The 16,610-nt window shown below is 51.1% G+C and overlaps 2 protein-coding genes across 2 annotated transcripts in view; both read right to left on the bottom strand.

Moving 5' to 3' along the window:
* The window catches only part of LOC119967761 (collagen alpha-1(XIX) chain-like), a 252,900-nt gene extending 247,837 nt beyond the window's left edge, over positions 1–5,063 (bottom strand). The window contains exon 1 of the mRNA XM_038800683.1: positions 5,013–5,063. The gene's annotated coding sequence lies outside the window, so the exon portion shown is untranslated. The remainder of the gene's footprint in view (positions 1–5,012) is intronic.
* The window catches only part of LOC119967970 (collagen alpha-1(XIX) chain), a 287,876-nt gene that overhangs the window by 113,632 nt on the left and 157,634 nt on the right, over positions 1–16,610 (bottom strand). Inside the window, exon 12 of the mRNA XM_038801071.1 lies at positions 15,486–15,521. Coding sequence (XP_038656999.1) covers positions 15,486–15,521 — 36 coding nt within the window. The remainder of the gene's footprint in view (positions 1–15,485; positions 15,522–16,610) is intronic.

Consider the following 16,610-nt stretch of genomic DNA (forward strand, 5'->3'; position numbering starts at 1 on the left):
ACCACACTGGTACAACATTGTTCCTAATAGGCAGAATAAAGACTGTACTCAACCACCCTGCGTTTGCAAAACCTAAAACAAAACGTCTACTTTTAGAAGTGATGTGACTGGGCAGCACTTGTTGAACAATCCCGAGTGCACAAATATTTACCCTAGCAACCAATTCAGTTGAGTGTCTAACCTGGCTCATTTATGTTTGCACGGATTGACACATTCCCATGCATGGACCTGTTCTCTGTAAACAAAACGAATATGTTCAAGTGTTACACTTGGAGCTTGGGACATCTGTAACTCCCTGTTGCTTTCTCCATGGCAACACCTTTGCCAAACAGGTTAGATTTGCCAACCAACCAGCACCCTTTTCTCTTGTAACATAAATTGTTGTGATAATTTGAAATTTGACATTCTTGTGTTTGTCATGATGACTTATGAGATAATGGCACAGATCTTCTGGGCAGCATTGAAGAGAGTGTGCCTCTCACCGATTACAATTCAATCGGCCCATTTATCATTTTACACTGGATCCTTTGCAGTGGTGACTCCAGCCAGGATGCAGCAATGAACAGTTTTGGGAGGCCAAGTAATGAGTGTAATTCAAGTGAAACCACATCTACTGAGACTTAACAGAGTGGAATGGTATAGAGAGTGGTGGTGGGGGGTGGGGAGGGGGGGTGTTGGTATGGAGCATCAGTTTCGCTATATGCGGACAACTTACCGTTGTATGTAACAGACCCTTTCTCCAATGTGGGAAAGATTATGGAGATATTGGGTGGGATTCTCCGGGGAATCTCCGGCGGGCAGAAACGGCGCAGTGGAGTGGTGGGAACCACTCCGGCGTCGGGCCGCCCCAAAGGTGCGGAAACCTCCACACCTTCAGGGCTAGTCCGGCAGCGGAGCGGTTTGCGCCCCGCCAGCTGGCGTGGAAGGCTTTTGGTGCCGGGCCAGCCAGGGCCAAAGGGACTCCGCCAGCCTGCGCGGGTCCACGCATGCGCAGGGGTTCACCTTTGCGCCGGCCATCCCGGAGGCTTACACGGCTGGCGGGTAGGAAAAGGGTGCCGCCATGGCACAGGCTCGCCCGCGGATTGGTGGGCCCCGATCGCGGGCCAGGCCAGCGTGTGGGCACCCCCCCCGGGGCCAGATCGCCCTGCGCCCCCGAGGAACCCAGAGCCCGCCCGCACCACCAGATCCTACCGGTAAGGGACAAACTCCAATTTACGCCGGCGGAACCTGCATAGAACGAGTGGGACTTCGGCCCATCGCGGGCTGGAGAATCACCGGGGGGGGGGGGGGGGTGTCGCCAACCGGCTCGCCGCAATTCTTGCCCCCGCCAAATCTCCGGCGCGGGAGAATTCGGCAACCGACGGGGGCGGGCGCCACTCCCCGGCGATTCTCCGACCCGGCGGCGGGGAGGGGGGGGGGGGGGGGGGGGGGGGGGGGGGGGGGGGGGGTCAGAGAATCCCACCCATTAAGTTTAGCTCCGTTTTGGGTTATAAACTCAATGTCGGGAAGAGTGGAGCGTTCCCGGTGAACCCACAGGAGCAGGTTGTAGGTCTGGAGAAACTGCTATTTCAGCTGGCCAGGTCGAGTTTTAGATACTTGGCTCATGACTGAGCTCGTTGCAGGAGGTAAATCTGGTCATTCTGGTAGAAGGGATGAAGGGGGGTTTGAAAAGGTGGGATGCTCTCCCGTTATCGTTGGTGGGAAGGGTCCAAATGGTGAAAATGACGGTCCTTCCAAAATTCTTATTCGTATTTCAGAGTCTCCCAATCTTTTTACGTACATCATATTTTTGTGAAGTTCAATAATGCTGAGTTTGACCTTTATATGGGAGGGCAGATACCATGAGTTTGGAGAGTGTTTTTGCAGCTTGTAGCGTGTTCTTGCAGGAGGGACAATCAGGGGTTGGAGTGCCTAATCTGATGAATTACCACCGGGCACCGGGTCATGTAGGAAAGGTTGATTTGGGAGTGGATGAAGGAGGCTTCCTGTACAGAGTCATGTTTGAGGGTTTCCCGATGGCTCCTCTTTCATTCTCACCAGCAAGGCGGTAATAACTTCCTTCAGAATATGGAACCAGTTTAAGGCAACATTTTAAGCTGGAGTCGATGTCGCAAAGGGTGCCAATACATGGAAATCACAGATTTATCCCGATGTACAAGGTCTGGGAGCGGGAGGGGCGAGAGGGGTTTAGGGACTTATTCATGAAGGACAGGTTTGTGGGGCTGGAGGAACTGCTGGAAAGGCTTCAGCTTCCGAGGGGAAATGGGTTCATGTCTACACAGGTGGGGACTTTGTTTGAAGGAACTTTTTACGTTTCCTCTGTTGTCGCCCCCCCCTCACTGACGGATAAGGTACTGTCCTTGGAAAAGATGGGGAGGGGAAGATCTCGGATGGGCAGTTGATGGAGGGGAAGAGGGTTTCGCTGGAGGAGATAAAGGGGAAATGGGAGGAAAATTTGGGTTGTGCATTTAAGCAGGCGATGTGGAGTGAGGCTCTGAATAGTGTAAACTCTACTTCCTCACATGCAACACTGAGCCTGCTCCAGGTTCAAGTGGCCCATAGTGCACACATGACTAAAACACACAAGTGGGTTCTTTCTGGAGGTGGAGGATAGCTACTGCGTGATGTTGAAGGGGGATGGCAAACCACTCGCACATCTTCTGGTCCTGTCTTAAATTGGAGAAGTCCTGGGAGTATTTTTTCGAGACACTGTCAGAGAGTTTGAGGGTAAAGGCGATGCTGTGCCCGTGGGTGACGATATTTGAGGTATCGGTTGAACCGGAGCTAGAGGAGGTGAAAAAGGGCTGACAAGTTGGCCTTTGCCTCCCTGATAGCTGATGTGTTGGGTGCTCTGGATCCGTGAAACACATACAGGCCACCAACACTTAAAATAGTGCAACACTATTTTATTAAACTATAAACTGCTAAACATACTATTACTGTGGGTTACACGATGCTAGATTAACTAAAGACCTGTGCCTGTCCTAACCAGTCGAATCTTTCAGCACCTGGTGAGAGTCTGTGCTGTAAACTATACGCTCCTGTGCTTCTGAGAGGCAGCATCCAGAATGAGCGGGAAAAGTGATGCCCTCTGTCTTTATAGTGAGTGTGTTCTAATTGGTGATTGGCTGCGGTGTTTGTGCGTGTTGATTGTTCCTAGTGTATGTCCACCAGTGTGTGTGTCTGCACCATGATATACTGGTGTATATTATGACAATAGCCTGGAGGAGGATTCTGCTTGGGTGGCAGGCTCCATAGCTGCCTGCTCCATAGGCAATGGTATGGGTGGGGGATCTATTGGAGTTTTTACAGCTAGAAAAAATGAAGTAGCATTAGGCGGTTGGGGGAGGAGGGGCTCTATTTGAGATGGAGGCGGTTTATCTCCTTCTTTAAGAATTGTTAGTCATCAGCAAGTAGCAGGGGGGGGGGGGGGGGGTTGGATAAGGGGTGTGTGAAATGTTCTTGCACAAATGAGGGGCATTTTGGAATGGGTTGCTGGGTTGTTTGTTTACTATTATAATAGTTGCACGATGGTTGTGTACGTTGTAAAATGGAAAATGTCCTGAATAAAAATATTTTTAAAAAGAATGGAAGACTGGAGGTCTGTCTTCAGTTCACTGATTTACATTGCTTTAATTGGAACTATCAAACACCCTACCGACCCTCGCACAGCATCGCCACCCCTCAATGACAATACTCAACCATCTTTTTCACCCTTCGACAGTGATGAACCCCTCATTCCCTGGCAATGTCAACCCCACAACTGTGCCCACACTCTCTCACCCCAATAATGTTCAACCTCCAATCCGACAATGCTCAAGCTCCCTGCCTCACTCTCCGATAGCACTCACCCTCCCTCACCTCCCTGAAAATGTTCACTACCCTCCGTCACGCCCTGAGAGCAGCCATGTTCCCTCAACCCCGCACTCACCGACAATGCTGCCTGTTCCAGAATGGGCCAGGCAGGAGCCAGCAACTATGGAATGAGAGTTGGGAGGAGGCAAGCTCTGATCAGAGGCTGAGGGGGTGGGGTGGGGTAGCTGGGGGAAATGTGAACTGGAATGGGAATGAACATGGCCAGGGTGTGGATGAACATTGTTGAGGAAGGCTGGGGTTGAGGGGATATTGCCAGGCAGTGAAGGTAAGGGGTAAGGAATGGTGAACTATATTGTGGGGGTGGGTGCGAGGGGGGGGGGGGGGGGGAGAGAGATATTGTCTGGGGTGTGCCGAGTAGTGCTGGTGGGGGTTGGGGGGGGGGGGGGGGGGGGTAGGGGAGGGAGTATTGCTGTGGTAGCTGCTGTGTTTTGATACTCCAGCTGATTTACTTTGAATTACAATGTTCAGCAGGTTCTACGTCTGTTACAAAAAGCTCCAAGTCAATCCATGTAGCAACCAGTGAATGCATAGGGCTAACAACACAAGTTCCCATGATCCCACTGTCATAGGAAACACTGCAGAAATCTGGGCAGGGTAAAAACAGCAGCCAGAATGTTTAAACTTCCCAGTGAAGGATATCATAGAATTTGCAGTGCAGAAGGAGGCCATTCGGCCCACCGAGTCTGCACCGGCTCTTGGAAAGAGCACCCGACCCAAGGTATGGTTATGAGATCATCAATTCACTAGACACGTGCTTTGAGATATGAACAGTGGTTAGAGGCTGGGGCGGAACGAGTGCTTTGAGCCGTGGGAGGGTTAGAGGCTGGGGCTTTCTTCGCCAGACACACTCTGGCATAGTGTCCTTTTCGCCCGCAGCTGTTGCAGGTCGCGTTGCGGGCCGGGCATATCTTGGGCATGGATGTCCGCGTTACTCAGGGTCCTGAGGTGCATCAGCAACTTAAATTGAGTCTTTTGTCATTCCCCATATTGGAAGATTTGCTTCTGTGATGTTGACATAGGGATCCATATTGGTCAGGGCACTGGGTACAACTTCCCTTCCTCTTCTTCAAGATAGTGCTGTAGGATCTTATATCCCCACCCAAGAGGCCGTGTAGAGCATTGGTTTAATGGCTCACCTGAAGGAAGACATCTCCAAAAATGCAGCACTCCCCCACACTGCACTGGAGTATCAGCCTTGATTCTTGACCACAAGTGGGCAACACGGTAGCATGGTGGTTAGCATAAATGCTTCAGAGCTCCAGGGTCCCAGGTTCAATTCCCGGCTGGGTCACTGTCTGTGCGGAGTCTGCACGTCCTCCCCGTGTGTGCGTGGGTTTCCTCCGGGTGCTCCGGTTTCCTCCCACAGTCCAAAGATGTGCGGGTTAGGTGAATTGGCCATGCTAAATTGCCCGTAGTGTCCTAAAAAAAAGTAAGGTTGGGGGGGGGTTGTTGGGTTACGGGTATAGGGTGGATACATGGGTTTGAGTAGGGTGATCATGGCTCGGCACAACATTGAGGGCCGAAGGGCCTGTTCTGTGCTGTACTGTTCTATGTTCTAAGTCCTGGAGTGGGGCATATATCTCAGAGTGCTATCAAACTGAGCCACTTAAAGGGAACGTCATAATAGTCACTGCTTCAACTCTGTGAAACCACAAACTTAATTAATTGTTCATTACAATGGAATACTTATGTGAACTTAATCTGGACGGAACAAGACATGGAACAAACACAACATTTTGTGACAATGCAGCCTCGTCTCCTGAGAATGTGCTTTAAAAATTTAGGCCGGAGTTGATTAACAGATGCAAAATCATGGAAGGTCCACAGCCCAAATGGTGACATATTCACTGGGGAGGAAGATGTGGGTAGAGAGGTGGGACAAGGAGAGGCTATAGGAGGAGAGAGAGGGCTAGAGAGGAGGGAGGAGATACAGGCTGGAATGAAAATATAGAGGGCAGGGTTAGGGGATCGGGAGACAGGGAGGGGGGGGTAAAAGAACAGGGGAAAAGAGGGTGAGATGGGGAGAGAAATGCAGAGGTAATGGAGATGGGAGGAAACGGAAGGCTTTGTGTTGGAATGTAACTTCAGAATGTAGATTCAGAAAGAATGTCCCTGATGATGGGGGGAGGGGGGGGGGGGGATAGGGGTCATAGTTTGAGGATAAGGATTGAGGTGGTGGAAAAATTTATTCACCAGAGAGTGGTGAATCTGTGGAATTCGCTACCACAGAAAGTAGTTGAGGCCAAAATGTTGTGTAACTTCAAGAAGGAATTAGATATAGCTCTTGGGGCCAACAGGATCAAGGAAAATTTTGGGGTGGGGCTAAATCAAGGTATTGAACTTGGATGATGAGCCAGGATCATAATGAATGGTGCAGCAGGCTCGAAGATTTGAATGGCTTTCTGCTTCTATTTTCTATCTATGTTTCTATGTATCTTTGTAAAATTATCTTCGCAGGATGTTCCTGTCAAACGATCTAAAGGTCTCACACATATATCTTTCCGAGTACTGCATGTGATTACCAACTCCATCGGAAATATAGTTGGAAGTGTTCCCACGTAGAACTATCATATTACTGTGTACAGTGGCTTTGAAAGCAATTACGAGGATTTGGCCGCATTAATGCCTCACCTGAGCTTGTTGAAGCTGGACTGTACAGACTGTTATCCCAAATATCTGTTGAGTCAGTGATGAAGAGGCACAACTTCTGGCAACTGACCAAACACTAGGCTCCAGTACAAAACACTTGAGGGCCAACTGAGTGAATATTTCACAAGTCCCCACTGGGACAGGTTCATATAACCCTGCAGAGAATGGCCTTTCCCGGAGAGACACGTATGGAATTGAGGAAGAGGGGTGATACATGTGAACACGCATGGTCTCTCACCTGCTGTTACTCTGATAGAAATTCAGCAGGTCTTCACGTTAATGCCATGGAGCTCTACGTCTATGCTATGTGCTCTTGTTGGCTGGTAAGTTCATAAATTATAGGAGCAGAATTTGGCCATTCAGCCCGTTGAGTCTGCTCCGCCATTCTATCATGGCTGATATGTTCCGCATCTGTTACCTACAATGCTACAGACCAAGAGCTGGATTGCAACATTAGCCAGAGCATCTCCTCCCTAGAACCCATGACCTAGGAGCAGGAGTCAGCAATTTAGCCTCCAGAACCGAAACACCCTCAACGTGATCATGGCTGATCCCATCCTTATTTTTTATAATTTAGAGTATCCAATTCATTTTTCCAATTAAGGGTCAATTTAGCGTGGCCAATTCACCTATCCTACACATTTTTGGGTTGTGGATGCGAAACCTACGCAAACAAGGGGAGAATGCGCAAACTCCACGCGGACAGTGACCCAGAGCTGGGATCGAACCTGAGACCTCGGCGCCGTGAGGCAGCAGTGCTAACTACTGCGCCACCGTGGAGCCCTGTCTCTCCCCACCTAGACCAAACCGCATGACCTCACACATTCACATTAAACTCCTCTGCCACATTTTGACTCACTCTTCTAACTTATCTCTATTCATTTGTAAGGTTCCTCATTGCATCTTACTGTCCCACCTATTTTTGTGTTATCTGCAATCTTGGCTATAGAACCTTCCATCCCTGTATCCAAGTCGTTAATATAGATTGTAAATGGCTGGGGCCCAAGGACCTAACCCTGTGACACCCCACTAGTTACGTCTTGCCATCCAGAAAAAGACCCATTGATCACGACTCTCCTGTCTGTCAGCCAGTCTTCTATCCAAGCTAATAAGTAACCCCTAATCCCATGTGATCTCAGATGCTGTTAATAATCACACATTACGTTTGTAAAACTCAGACGCATTTATGTTTAACTTTTCCATGCTGTCTTGTTCAAAAGACAAGCTGAATCAAATTGGTTATGTTCACATCACTTCAATCGGGCAGCACGGTAGCATGGTGGTTAGCATAAATGCTTCACAGCTCCAGGCTCCCAGGTTCAGTTCCCGGCTGGGTCACTGTCTGTGCGGAGTCTGCACATCCTCCCCCTGTGTGCGTGGGTTTCCTCCGGGTGCTCCGGTTTCCTCCCACAGTCCAAAGATGTGCGGGTTAGGTGGATTGGCCATGCTAAATTGCCCATAGTGTCCTAATAAAAGTAAGGTTAAGGGGGGGGGTTGTTGGGTTACGGGTATAGGGTGGATACGTGGGTTTGAGTTGGGTGATCATTGCTCGGCACAACATTGAGGGCCGAAGGGCCTGTTCTGTGCTGTACTGTTCTATGTTCTATCTCTGCAGCTCTGATGTGGTCCTTTAGTTCCTAGGTAGTTCCTAGCTATTGACAGACAATACAATAACATATAACTGCCCATTTGGGTCTGGCTCTAAATCAACCCGAGATACCATCCCTATTGCTGTTGTTGAAGAAAGTACAGCTGCCAATAACAAACTGAGCTCCCCACAGAACTTTATGCTTTAAATCAAGTACACACTGTAAAGTATCTGTCACCTGAAGTGTCAGAAGTTAGAACCCTTTATTGAAGAGATCTTTCCTTCTTCCCCTGGATTGGAGACCAAGGGGATGTTCACAAGAATGCTTAGATGAGGTCCATGATGTGACAATCTCACTTGACACGAGTGTGAGGGAAATTGTGGAAACTGCATGTACCGAAAAACCATTTATGGAACACATTATCAATTCCGTGCATTACATGCATGGTAAAAAAAACTCCCAATAAAGACTCATTAGTAACTGTTGGTACCCTGTAGCCAAAATCTCCATGACGACCACAGCAGATGACATTTTTTCTCTCCCATCATCAAAGGTAAAACAGGAACATGGAACATTTTGACATCAGGATAAGTCCAAAGATGTGCGGGTCAGGTGGATTGGCCATGCTAAATTGCCCGTAGTGTCCTAAAAAGTAAGGTTGGGAGGGGTTGTTGGGTTACGGGTATAGGATGGATACGTGGGTTTGAGTAGGGTGATCATTGCTCGGCACAACATCGAGGGCCGAAGGGCCTGTTCTGTGCTGTACAGTTCTATGATAAGGCTATCTGGAAGCAGTTCAGAGGATATTCACCGGATTGATTCCCAGGGATGATGGGGTCGATGTCTGAGAGATCAAACAGTCTGGCCTTATACTCACTGGAGTTTAGAAGGATGAGAGATGATCTGATCGAGGTACACAAGATACTAAATGGGATTGATAAAGTAAACGTAGACCAAATGTTCCCCTTTGTGGGGTAATCTAGAACAAGAGGTCACAGATATAGGTTGAGAGAACGGTATGAGTTGAGGAGGAACTACTTCTCGCTGAGGGTGGTGAATTTGTCCCATAGTGCGGTGGGGAAGGAATCATTAAATGGTTTCAGGAGGGAGATAGATATATTTCTGATAAAAAATGGGTCAAAGGGAGAACAGGTGCGGAGGTGGATTTAAGATCAAGAAGAGGGGCAGCAGGGTAGCATGGTGGTTAGCATCAATGCTTCACAGCTCCAGGGTCCCAGGTTCGATTCCCAGCTGGGTCACTGTCTGTGTGGAGTCTGCACGTCCTCCCCCTGTGTGCGTGGGTTTCCTCCGGGTGCTCCGGTTTCCTCCCACAGTCTAAAGATGTGCGGGTTAGGTGGATTGGCCATGGTAAATTGCCCGTAGTGTCCTAATAAAAGTAAGGTTGTTGGGTTACGGGTATAGGGTGGATACATGGGTTTGAGTAGGGTGATCATGGCTCGGCACAACATTGAGGGCCGAAGGGCCTGTTCTGTGCTGTACTGTTCTATGTTCTATTTTCTAAGAGATCATCCATGATCTGATTGAATGACGGTGCAGGCTGAAAAGGGTTGAATTGGCTACCTCTGCTCCTAATTCCTATATTCCTAACAAGCTTGTCTCTATTTTATCCCCCACCTATATGCCTTCCTACTGTACACCCCCCTCCAGAAATAAGTATGGTAGTTGGAAGTTATGGATGTGTCATTTTTAAATGCTCTGGTTCATGCATCCGCCCCAAATTCTTGCGTGCACTCTTTTGGTTAAGTCACAATCAGGGCCGGCTCAAGGCACCGGCAACTCGGGCGACTGCCCGGGGCGCCATGTGCTCGGGGGCGCCAGAGACTCGGGTCCCGCGCATGCGCAGTTGGGCCGGTGTCAACCAGCGCATGCGCGGTGGCCGCCCGCCCCCAGGGCGGCCCCCCGGCTCGGTCCGCCCCCCCGCTCAGTCTCCCCCGCCCCGCCCTCGGGTCCGCCCCCCCGCCCCGCCCTCGGTTCCGCCCCCCGCCCCGCCCTCGGGTCCGCCCCCCGCGTCCGCCCCCCCGCGTGTCCGCCCCCCTCTCGGGTCCGCCCCCCCTTCGCCCTTCGGGTCCGCCCCGCGTGTCCGCCCCCCTCTCGGGTCCGCCCCCCCTTCGGGTCCGCCCCCCGCGTCCGCCCCCCCCTCGGGTCCGCCCCCCGCGCCCCCCCTTCGGGTCCGCCCCCCTCGGGTCCGCCCCCGCCCCCCCCTCGGCCTCACCCCCTCCTCGTCCCCGCCCCCCCGCCCCTCCCCGGCCCCCCCCCCCCCCCCGCCGCCCCCCCCTCCCCCCCGGCCCCCCCCCCCCCCCCTCCCGGCCCCCCCCCCCGGCCCCCCCCCCCCCCAAGGGCGCCGAAGTTCAGCTTGCCCGGGGCGCCAGCAACCCTAGAGCCGGCGCTGGTCACAATCAGTTCAAAGTAAGGAAGCTAATGACATTAAGATGGTGGAGGGAAGAATTTGATAGAAATGTAAACGTTTAGGGACAGAAAGTTATATTTCCAACCAGAAACATTTAGAATGAGAATTGTTGAGGCCCTTAAAAATGGACTCTTTTTTTTTCCCCCCTTCTGTGCAGACTCCCTCTGCTGGTATGTTTGAATATGAACCACGTGGACAAAATGCATAATACAATTTGACACACAACAATAAATATGTTCATCAGTGCACTACAAATAGCACACGGGAGGAATTTGCAAGCCACAATCTGCCCCTTCAACTTTATCATTGTGAGAAGGACATAGACTATTCAGTGCAGAAAGAAGCCAATCGGCCCATCGAGTCTGCACCGACCCACTCAAGCCCTCACGTCCACCCTATCCCCGTAACCCAATAACCCCTCCTATCCTTTTTGGTCACTAAGGGCAATTTAGCATGGCCAATCCACATAACCTGCACGTCTTTGGACTGTGGGAGGAAACCGGAGCACCCGGAGGAAACCCACGCAGACACAGGGAGAACGTGCAGACTTCGCACAGACAGTGACCCAGTGGAGAATCGAACCTGGCACCCTGGCGCTGTGAAGCCACAGTGCTATCCACTTGTGCTACCGTGCTGCCCTCGACACCCTCTCCCCCGCATTCCTAAATCTCTACAGGTCCACCATTCCCATCCTTTCCATGAACCTTCCCAGCTCCTTCACCGCCCTCAACCTTCCCATTGGCTAAGTGCTCGACCTGTCCACCCTTGGTCCCAGCAGCCAATTAAAACAATCCCCCCCCAAAATGCAGAGATGTGTGTCCAACTCCGGAATTATTCCCAGCAATTATTCCCATTCCCTTCACAAACCCCACATTATCCCATTTCGCCGTGGAAACGTTCACTCGCACCACCGGCGTCCCGTCCAACACCCCGCTCACTATCTCGTGCCTCTCATGGGTCTCACACTTCCTTGGCCCTTACAAACCTCATCCTTTCGCTCAGCAGGATGGCCACCCCCCCCCCCCCACCCCCCCCCCACCCCCCCCACCCCCCCCCACCCCCCCCCACCGCGACTTTGAATCAAACCCAGAGGGAAATACCTGACCCACCCATCCCTTTCTCAACCTCACCTGAACCTTCACCCAGCAGTGCATTTCCGGGAGACAGACCACCCCTCCTTCAAACTCCTCTCAAGTGCGTAAAGATACGAGACCTCTTCACTGGCCGTTCAGTCCTGGAACTGGAACATTCCATGTTACGAACCTTCCCGGAGGTTTGCATTCCACTCTACTGTCTGCTGACCTCCCCTTCCAATTCTGCCTCCTTTAATTTCACCCAGAACCGGGCCCATTTAAGATGGCCCCCTTCTCCACCCATGACCCCACTCATTCTCCAGCACTCTCATGTCGCATCCTCCCTCCTCCCCCCCCCCCCCCCCCTCCCCCCACCCCCACTTGGTCAACTCCTAAGGCCTCCTGCCCCACCACACTTCCATTCACCAGCATTACCTGCCAGAGTGGCAGCTCCTGTCTGTAGACTCCTCCTACCTGTGTGCAAACGGCTCTCCATGGACTCCACCGTCCCCCACACAAACAAAGACGTATCCAAAATCACATGTCACCCCCTCCACAAAGAAAAACGCCATAAACAGGGGTTGGGGGGGAGGGGGCAGAGGGGGGGGGGGGCGCAGTTACCCCCTTACAAACTTGCTGCCCCTTAGCAAACAATCAGAATGGCAAAAATCACCCGAGCCGAGAAGCAGCCCCCCACTCTATCAATGTTAATCATTTCAATGGCCTCCTCTGACAATTGTTCCCACACCTATTTTCTTTTCTCTGAAATAGTTCTGCTCAGATTTCCTATGTTATCCCAATTCTTAAAATGATATCCCTAATTGTAGCTTTTGAAATCCCTGTTGCCTTGACCCATTTGTCCTCGACAAACCCAATGTTCTTAATCTTTCCTCAAAACATAGGATTACTGGGGCCAGAAGCCAACTTGACTGCCTGAACTGAAATGGTTTTTGATCGATATTTATTTTGTAGTTGCAGGAGAGTTTTTCTCCCACTCACCTGCAATCACTGAAGCAGTTTTTCTGCAAATGAATGCAGTGAGCCTCCCAGTAATGCTATGGACCATGGGCGGAATTCTCCGACCCCCGCAGGGTCGGGGAATCGCCCGAGGCCTTCATAAATCCCGCCCCCGCCGTGGCCGGAATTCTCCGCCACCCGGAAATCGCCAGGGGTGAGAAACACACCGCGCCAGTCGGCGGGTCCCCCCCTCCCTGCGCTGGTCGGCGGGCCCCCCGCGGCGATTCTCCGGACGGCAATGGGCCGAAGTCCCGCCGCTGTCAGGCCTCTCCCGCCGATGTGGTTTAAACCACATCTGGTGCCGGCGGGAGCAGGCGGCGGGAGTGGGCCCCGGGGTCCTGGGGGGGGGCGTGGACCGATCTGACCCCGGGGAGTGCCCCGGGATGGCCTGGCCCGCGATCGGGGCCCACCGATCAGCGGACGGGACTGAGCCATGGTGGCACTCTTTTTCTTCTGCCGCCGCCACGGCCCCCACCATGGCGGAGGCGGAAGAGACCCCATCCATCTCACATGCGCCGGGGTGACGTCAGCGGCCGCTGACACTCCGGCGCATGCGCGGACTCACGCCGACCAGCGAAGGCCTTTCGGCCAGCCCCGACGCCGGTCGGCGGGGCACCAAAGGCCGTTGCCGCCGGTTGGCGGAGCGGGAGCCACTCCGGCGCGGGCCTCGCCCCTAAAGGTGCGAAGAATTCCGCATCTTTGGGGAGGCCCGACGCCGGAGTGGTTCTCGCCACACCGGTATGCTGGGACCCCGGCCCATGTTACAAGCAACCAGTTTTGGTGAAGGAAAAGTAGTGCCTTGTGTTTGCCCCCTCCATATTGCCCCAATATAAACTTGGGTTGGTTGGGGCAAAGGTGTGACGGCATTTTCCATCAGTATATGCCAAGATACTTGTTGATTTGTGGCAGGAACCCTTTTTCAATCTTTGGTCAGCTGATGTGGGGAGCATTCCAGCATCCTTTTTGTTCCTGCAGTGAAGTGGGGGGAGCAGCAGAACCATTATGAATAGAGCCGAGAGCATGCCCAGGCATCTCAATGCAACTCCCTGCATTCGGCTGGACCAATCCTGGTGCTGACTAGCCAGCACCAAGAGAATTTCAGGGAAGGGTGGGGTGGGCTACGATCAAGAGGTAGGAAGTCCTCCCACTCCTGGTGGCTATAGACTGGAATGGATAAGTAAAGGCATCAAGAAATATGGAGAAAATGTCATTGAGGAAGAAGAATAGCCATGATCTGATTGAATGGCAAAGCAGGCTCGAGGAGGCTGAATGGCTTACTCCTGCTCATATTTCTGGTGTTCCTATGTTCAACTCTGTCGTCAGTCCAGTTCTGGTCACAACACGATGGCGACGGTTCTACAGAGGGTGCAGAGGAAATTTATCAGAATGGTTCCAGGGGTTTTAGCTACACGGTTACACTGGAGAAGCTGGGATGTTCTCCTTGGAGCAAAGGCAGATAATGGTACCTTTAGCGCCTCCTGCTGCTGCTCGGAATTTAGCCATGGTGGGTATCAGTGCCAGGTGCCCAGACTGTCCAGTCAAGTTAAGTGGGCTGGTGTGCGACAAAAGGGTGTGGTTCTTTTTGGGGCTTCCTTTGCCAGTCAGAGCCCCCCCCCCCCCCCCCCCAACAAAATATCCCATTTATAATAATAAATAATAATAATAATCGCTTATTGTCACAAGTCGGCTTTAATGAAGTTACTTTGAAAAGCCCCTAGTTGCCACATTCCAATGCCTGTTCGGGGAGGCTGGTCCGGGAACTGAGCCCGGACTGTTGGCATTGTTCTGCATTCCAAGCCAGCTATTTAGCCCACTGCGCTAAACCAGCCCCATTTCCCCTCTTGTCATCGCCCGCAGTGTAAAATCTAGCCTAATGTTACTTTTCTTATTCCAGGTTAGGATACTGAATCACAATATGTGGGGGAATGAAGTTAAAAATTGTTCCATCAATGCCACTGCTCTGACTCTGTCCAGCTGGTGTGGCAATCACTCCCTGTTTCCATGAGCGAATATTGCCAACAGGGAGTGAAGAGTTCCCACTCACAATGAACAAATTGCACGGTCTAAGAATGGAGGAGAAATCAAGGGCAGTGATTGCTTGAAGCTGCTCCATAGGATGTTGTATAACAAAGCCATCCCTATAGATATTAACCCTCACACTGCCAACAGCTTCTATGAAACCCACAAGATTTTGCTTTCAGCTAATGCGCTACCAAGAGGAAGTCTAAGTTTGCTGTACCAATTTATGAAAGTGTGAGCGGCACGGTGGCACACTAGTTAGCACTGCTGCCTCACAGCGCCAGGGACCTGGGTTCAATTCCCGGCTTGGGTCACTGTCGGTGTGGAGTTTGTACGTTCTCCCCGTGTCTGCGCGGGTTTCTTCCGGATGCTCCGTTTTCCACCCGCAGTCCAAAGACGTGCACGCTAAGTGGATTGGCCATGCTAAATTGCCCTTTAGTGTTCAAAAAAGATGTGTAGATTAGGTTAAGGGGTTATTGGGAGAGGGCGGGGAAGTGAGCTTGGGTAGGTCGGTGCAGAGTCGATGGGTTGAATGGCCTCCTTCTGCACTGTAGGGATTCTCTGATTAAATGTTCTACAATTTTAATCGCAAGCTGTGAAATTAAACTTGGTGCAATGCTGCAAAAATAATTTAAAATAACTTTACATCACAAATGAAGATCCTGAGCTTGTGATCTGCAAGTCCAGTACTCGGAGACTGCTGCCTGAGTTAACTGATTGTTCCAGCATTTCAAAAGGAATTGCCTTGTCCTGCTCTATCCCCAAGGACTTACATCTTTCTCAAATTTTAAAACCAATCTGACCCACAGAAAGCACAAGGTCCCAGGTACTTACGTATAATCCAGGTGGACCGTGAGGACCCACATCACCCTAATAAAAACAAAAAAAGTCAAATAGTTAGTACATCCATGCAAACAAAGATATGAATTAGGAGGAGTCAGCCACTTGGCTCCTTGAGCCTGCTCCACCATTTGAAAAGATCATCCCTGCTCTGACTATGACCCTTCTTGTCTCCCCCCTCCTATAACCTTGAACTCCCTTGTCAATCAAGAATTTATCGAACTTAGCCTTCCATGAACCAGCTTCCACTGTACTGCGGGGACGAGAATTCCAAAGACTCCCGACCCTCTGAGAAAATAAATATTCCCTTCGTCTCCGTAGCAAATGGGTGATCTCTTTTTTTCTTAAAATTTTAGTGTAGCCAATTCATTTTTTTTCAATTAAGGGGAAATTTAGCATGACCAATCCACCTCCCTGAACATCTTTGCGTTGTGGGGGCGAAACCCACGCAGACACGGGGAGAATGTGCAAACTCCAGATGGACAGTGACCCAGAGCCGGGATCGAACCTGGGACCTCGACGCCGTGAGGCAGCAATGCTAACCACTGTGCCACTGTGCTGCCCAGTGATCTCTTATTTTTAAACTGTGTCCCCCTATTTCCAGTCTTCCACAAGGGGAGGCACCACCCTTTCAGCATTCACCCATAAGACATAGGAGCAGAATTAGGCCACTCGTTCCATCGAAATATCAGCCATTCAATCATGGCTGACATTTTTCTCATCCCCATTCTCTTGCCTTCTCCCCTTATCAAACATCAGGATTTCAATAAGATCACCTCTCATTCTAAATTTCAATGGATAGTGGCCCAACCTGTCCAACTTCTCCTCAGGATAAAACCCTCATCCTGGGAATCAGTCGACCGAACCTTTCCTGCATGTCTTCCAATTTAATTATATTCCTTCTTAAATACAGAGACCAAAATTGTACGGAGTTGGTGAATGGTTAAATCATTAACAACTCATGAAACGTATTTAAGCAGCCAGTTTAAGAGACTCACGGATGGTATGTTGCCTCCCGGGTGCCAGTGTCCGCGACGTCTCGGACAGTGTTTTCAGAATCCTTAAGGGGGAGGGTTAACAGTCACAAGTCATGGTACACATTGGTACCAACGACATGGG

The sequence above is a fragment of the Scyliorhinus canicula genome, chromosome 6 (genome assembly GCF_902713615.1).
Source record: "Scyliorhinus canicula chromosome 6, sScyCan1.1, whole genome shotgun sequence".
Lineage (NCBI taxonomy): Eukaryota > Metazoa > Chordata > Chondrichthyes > Carcharhiniformes > Scyliorhinidae > Scyliorhinus > Scyliorhinus canicula.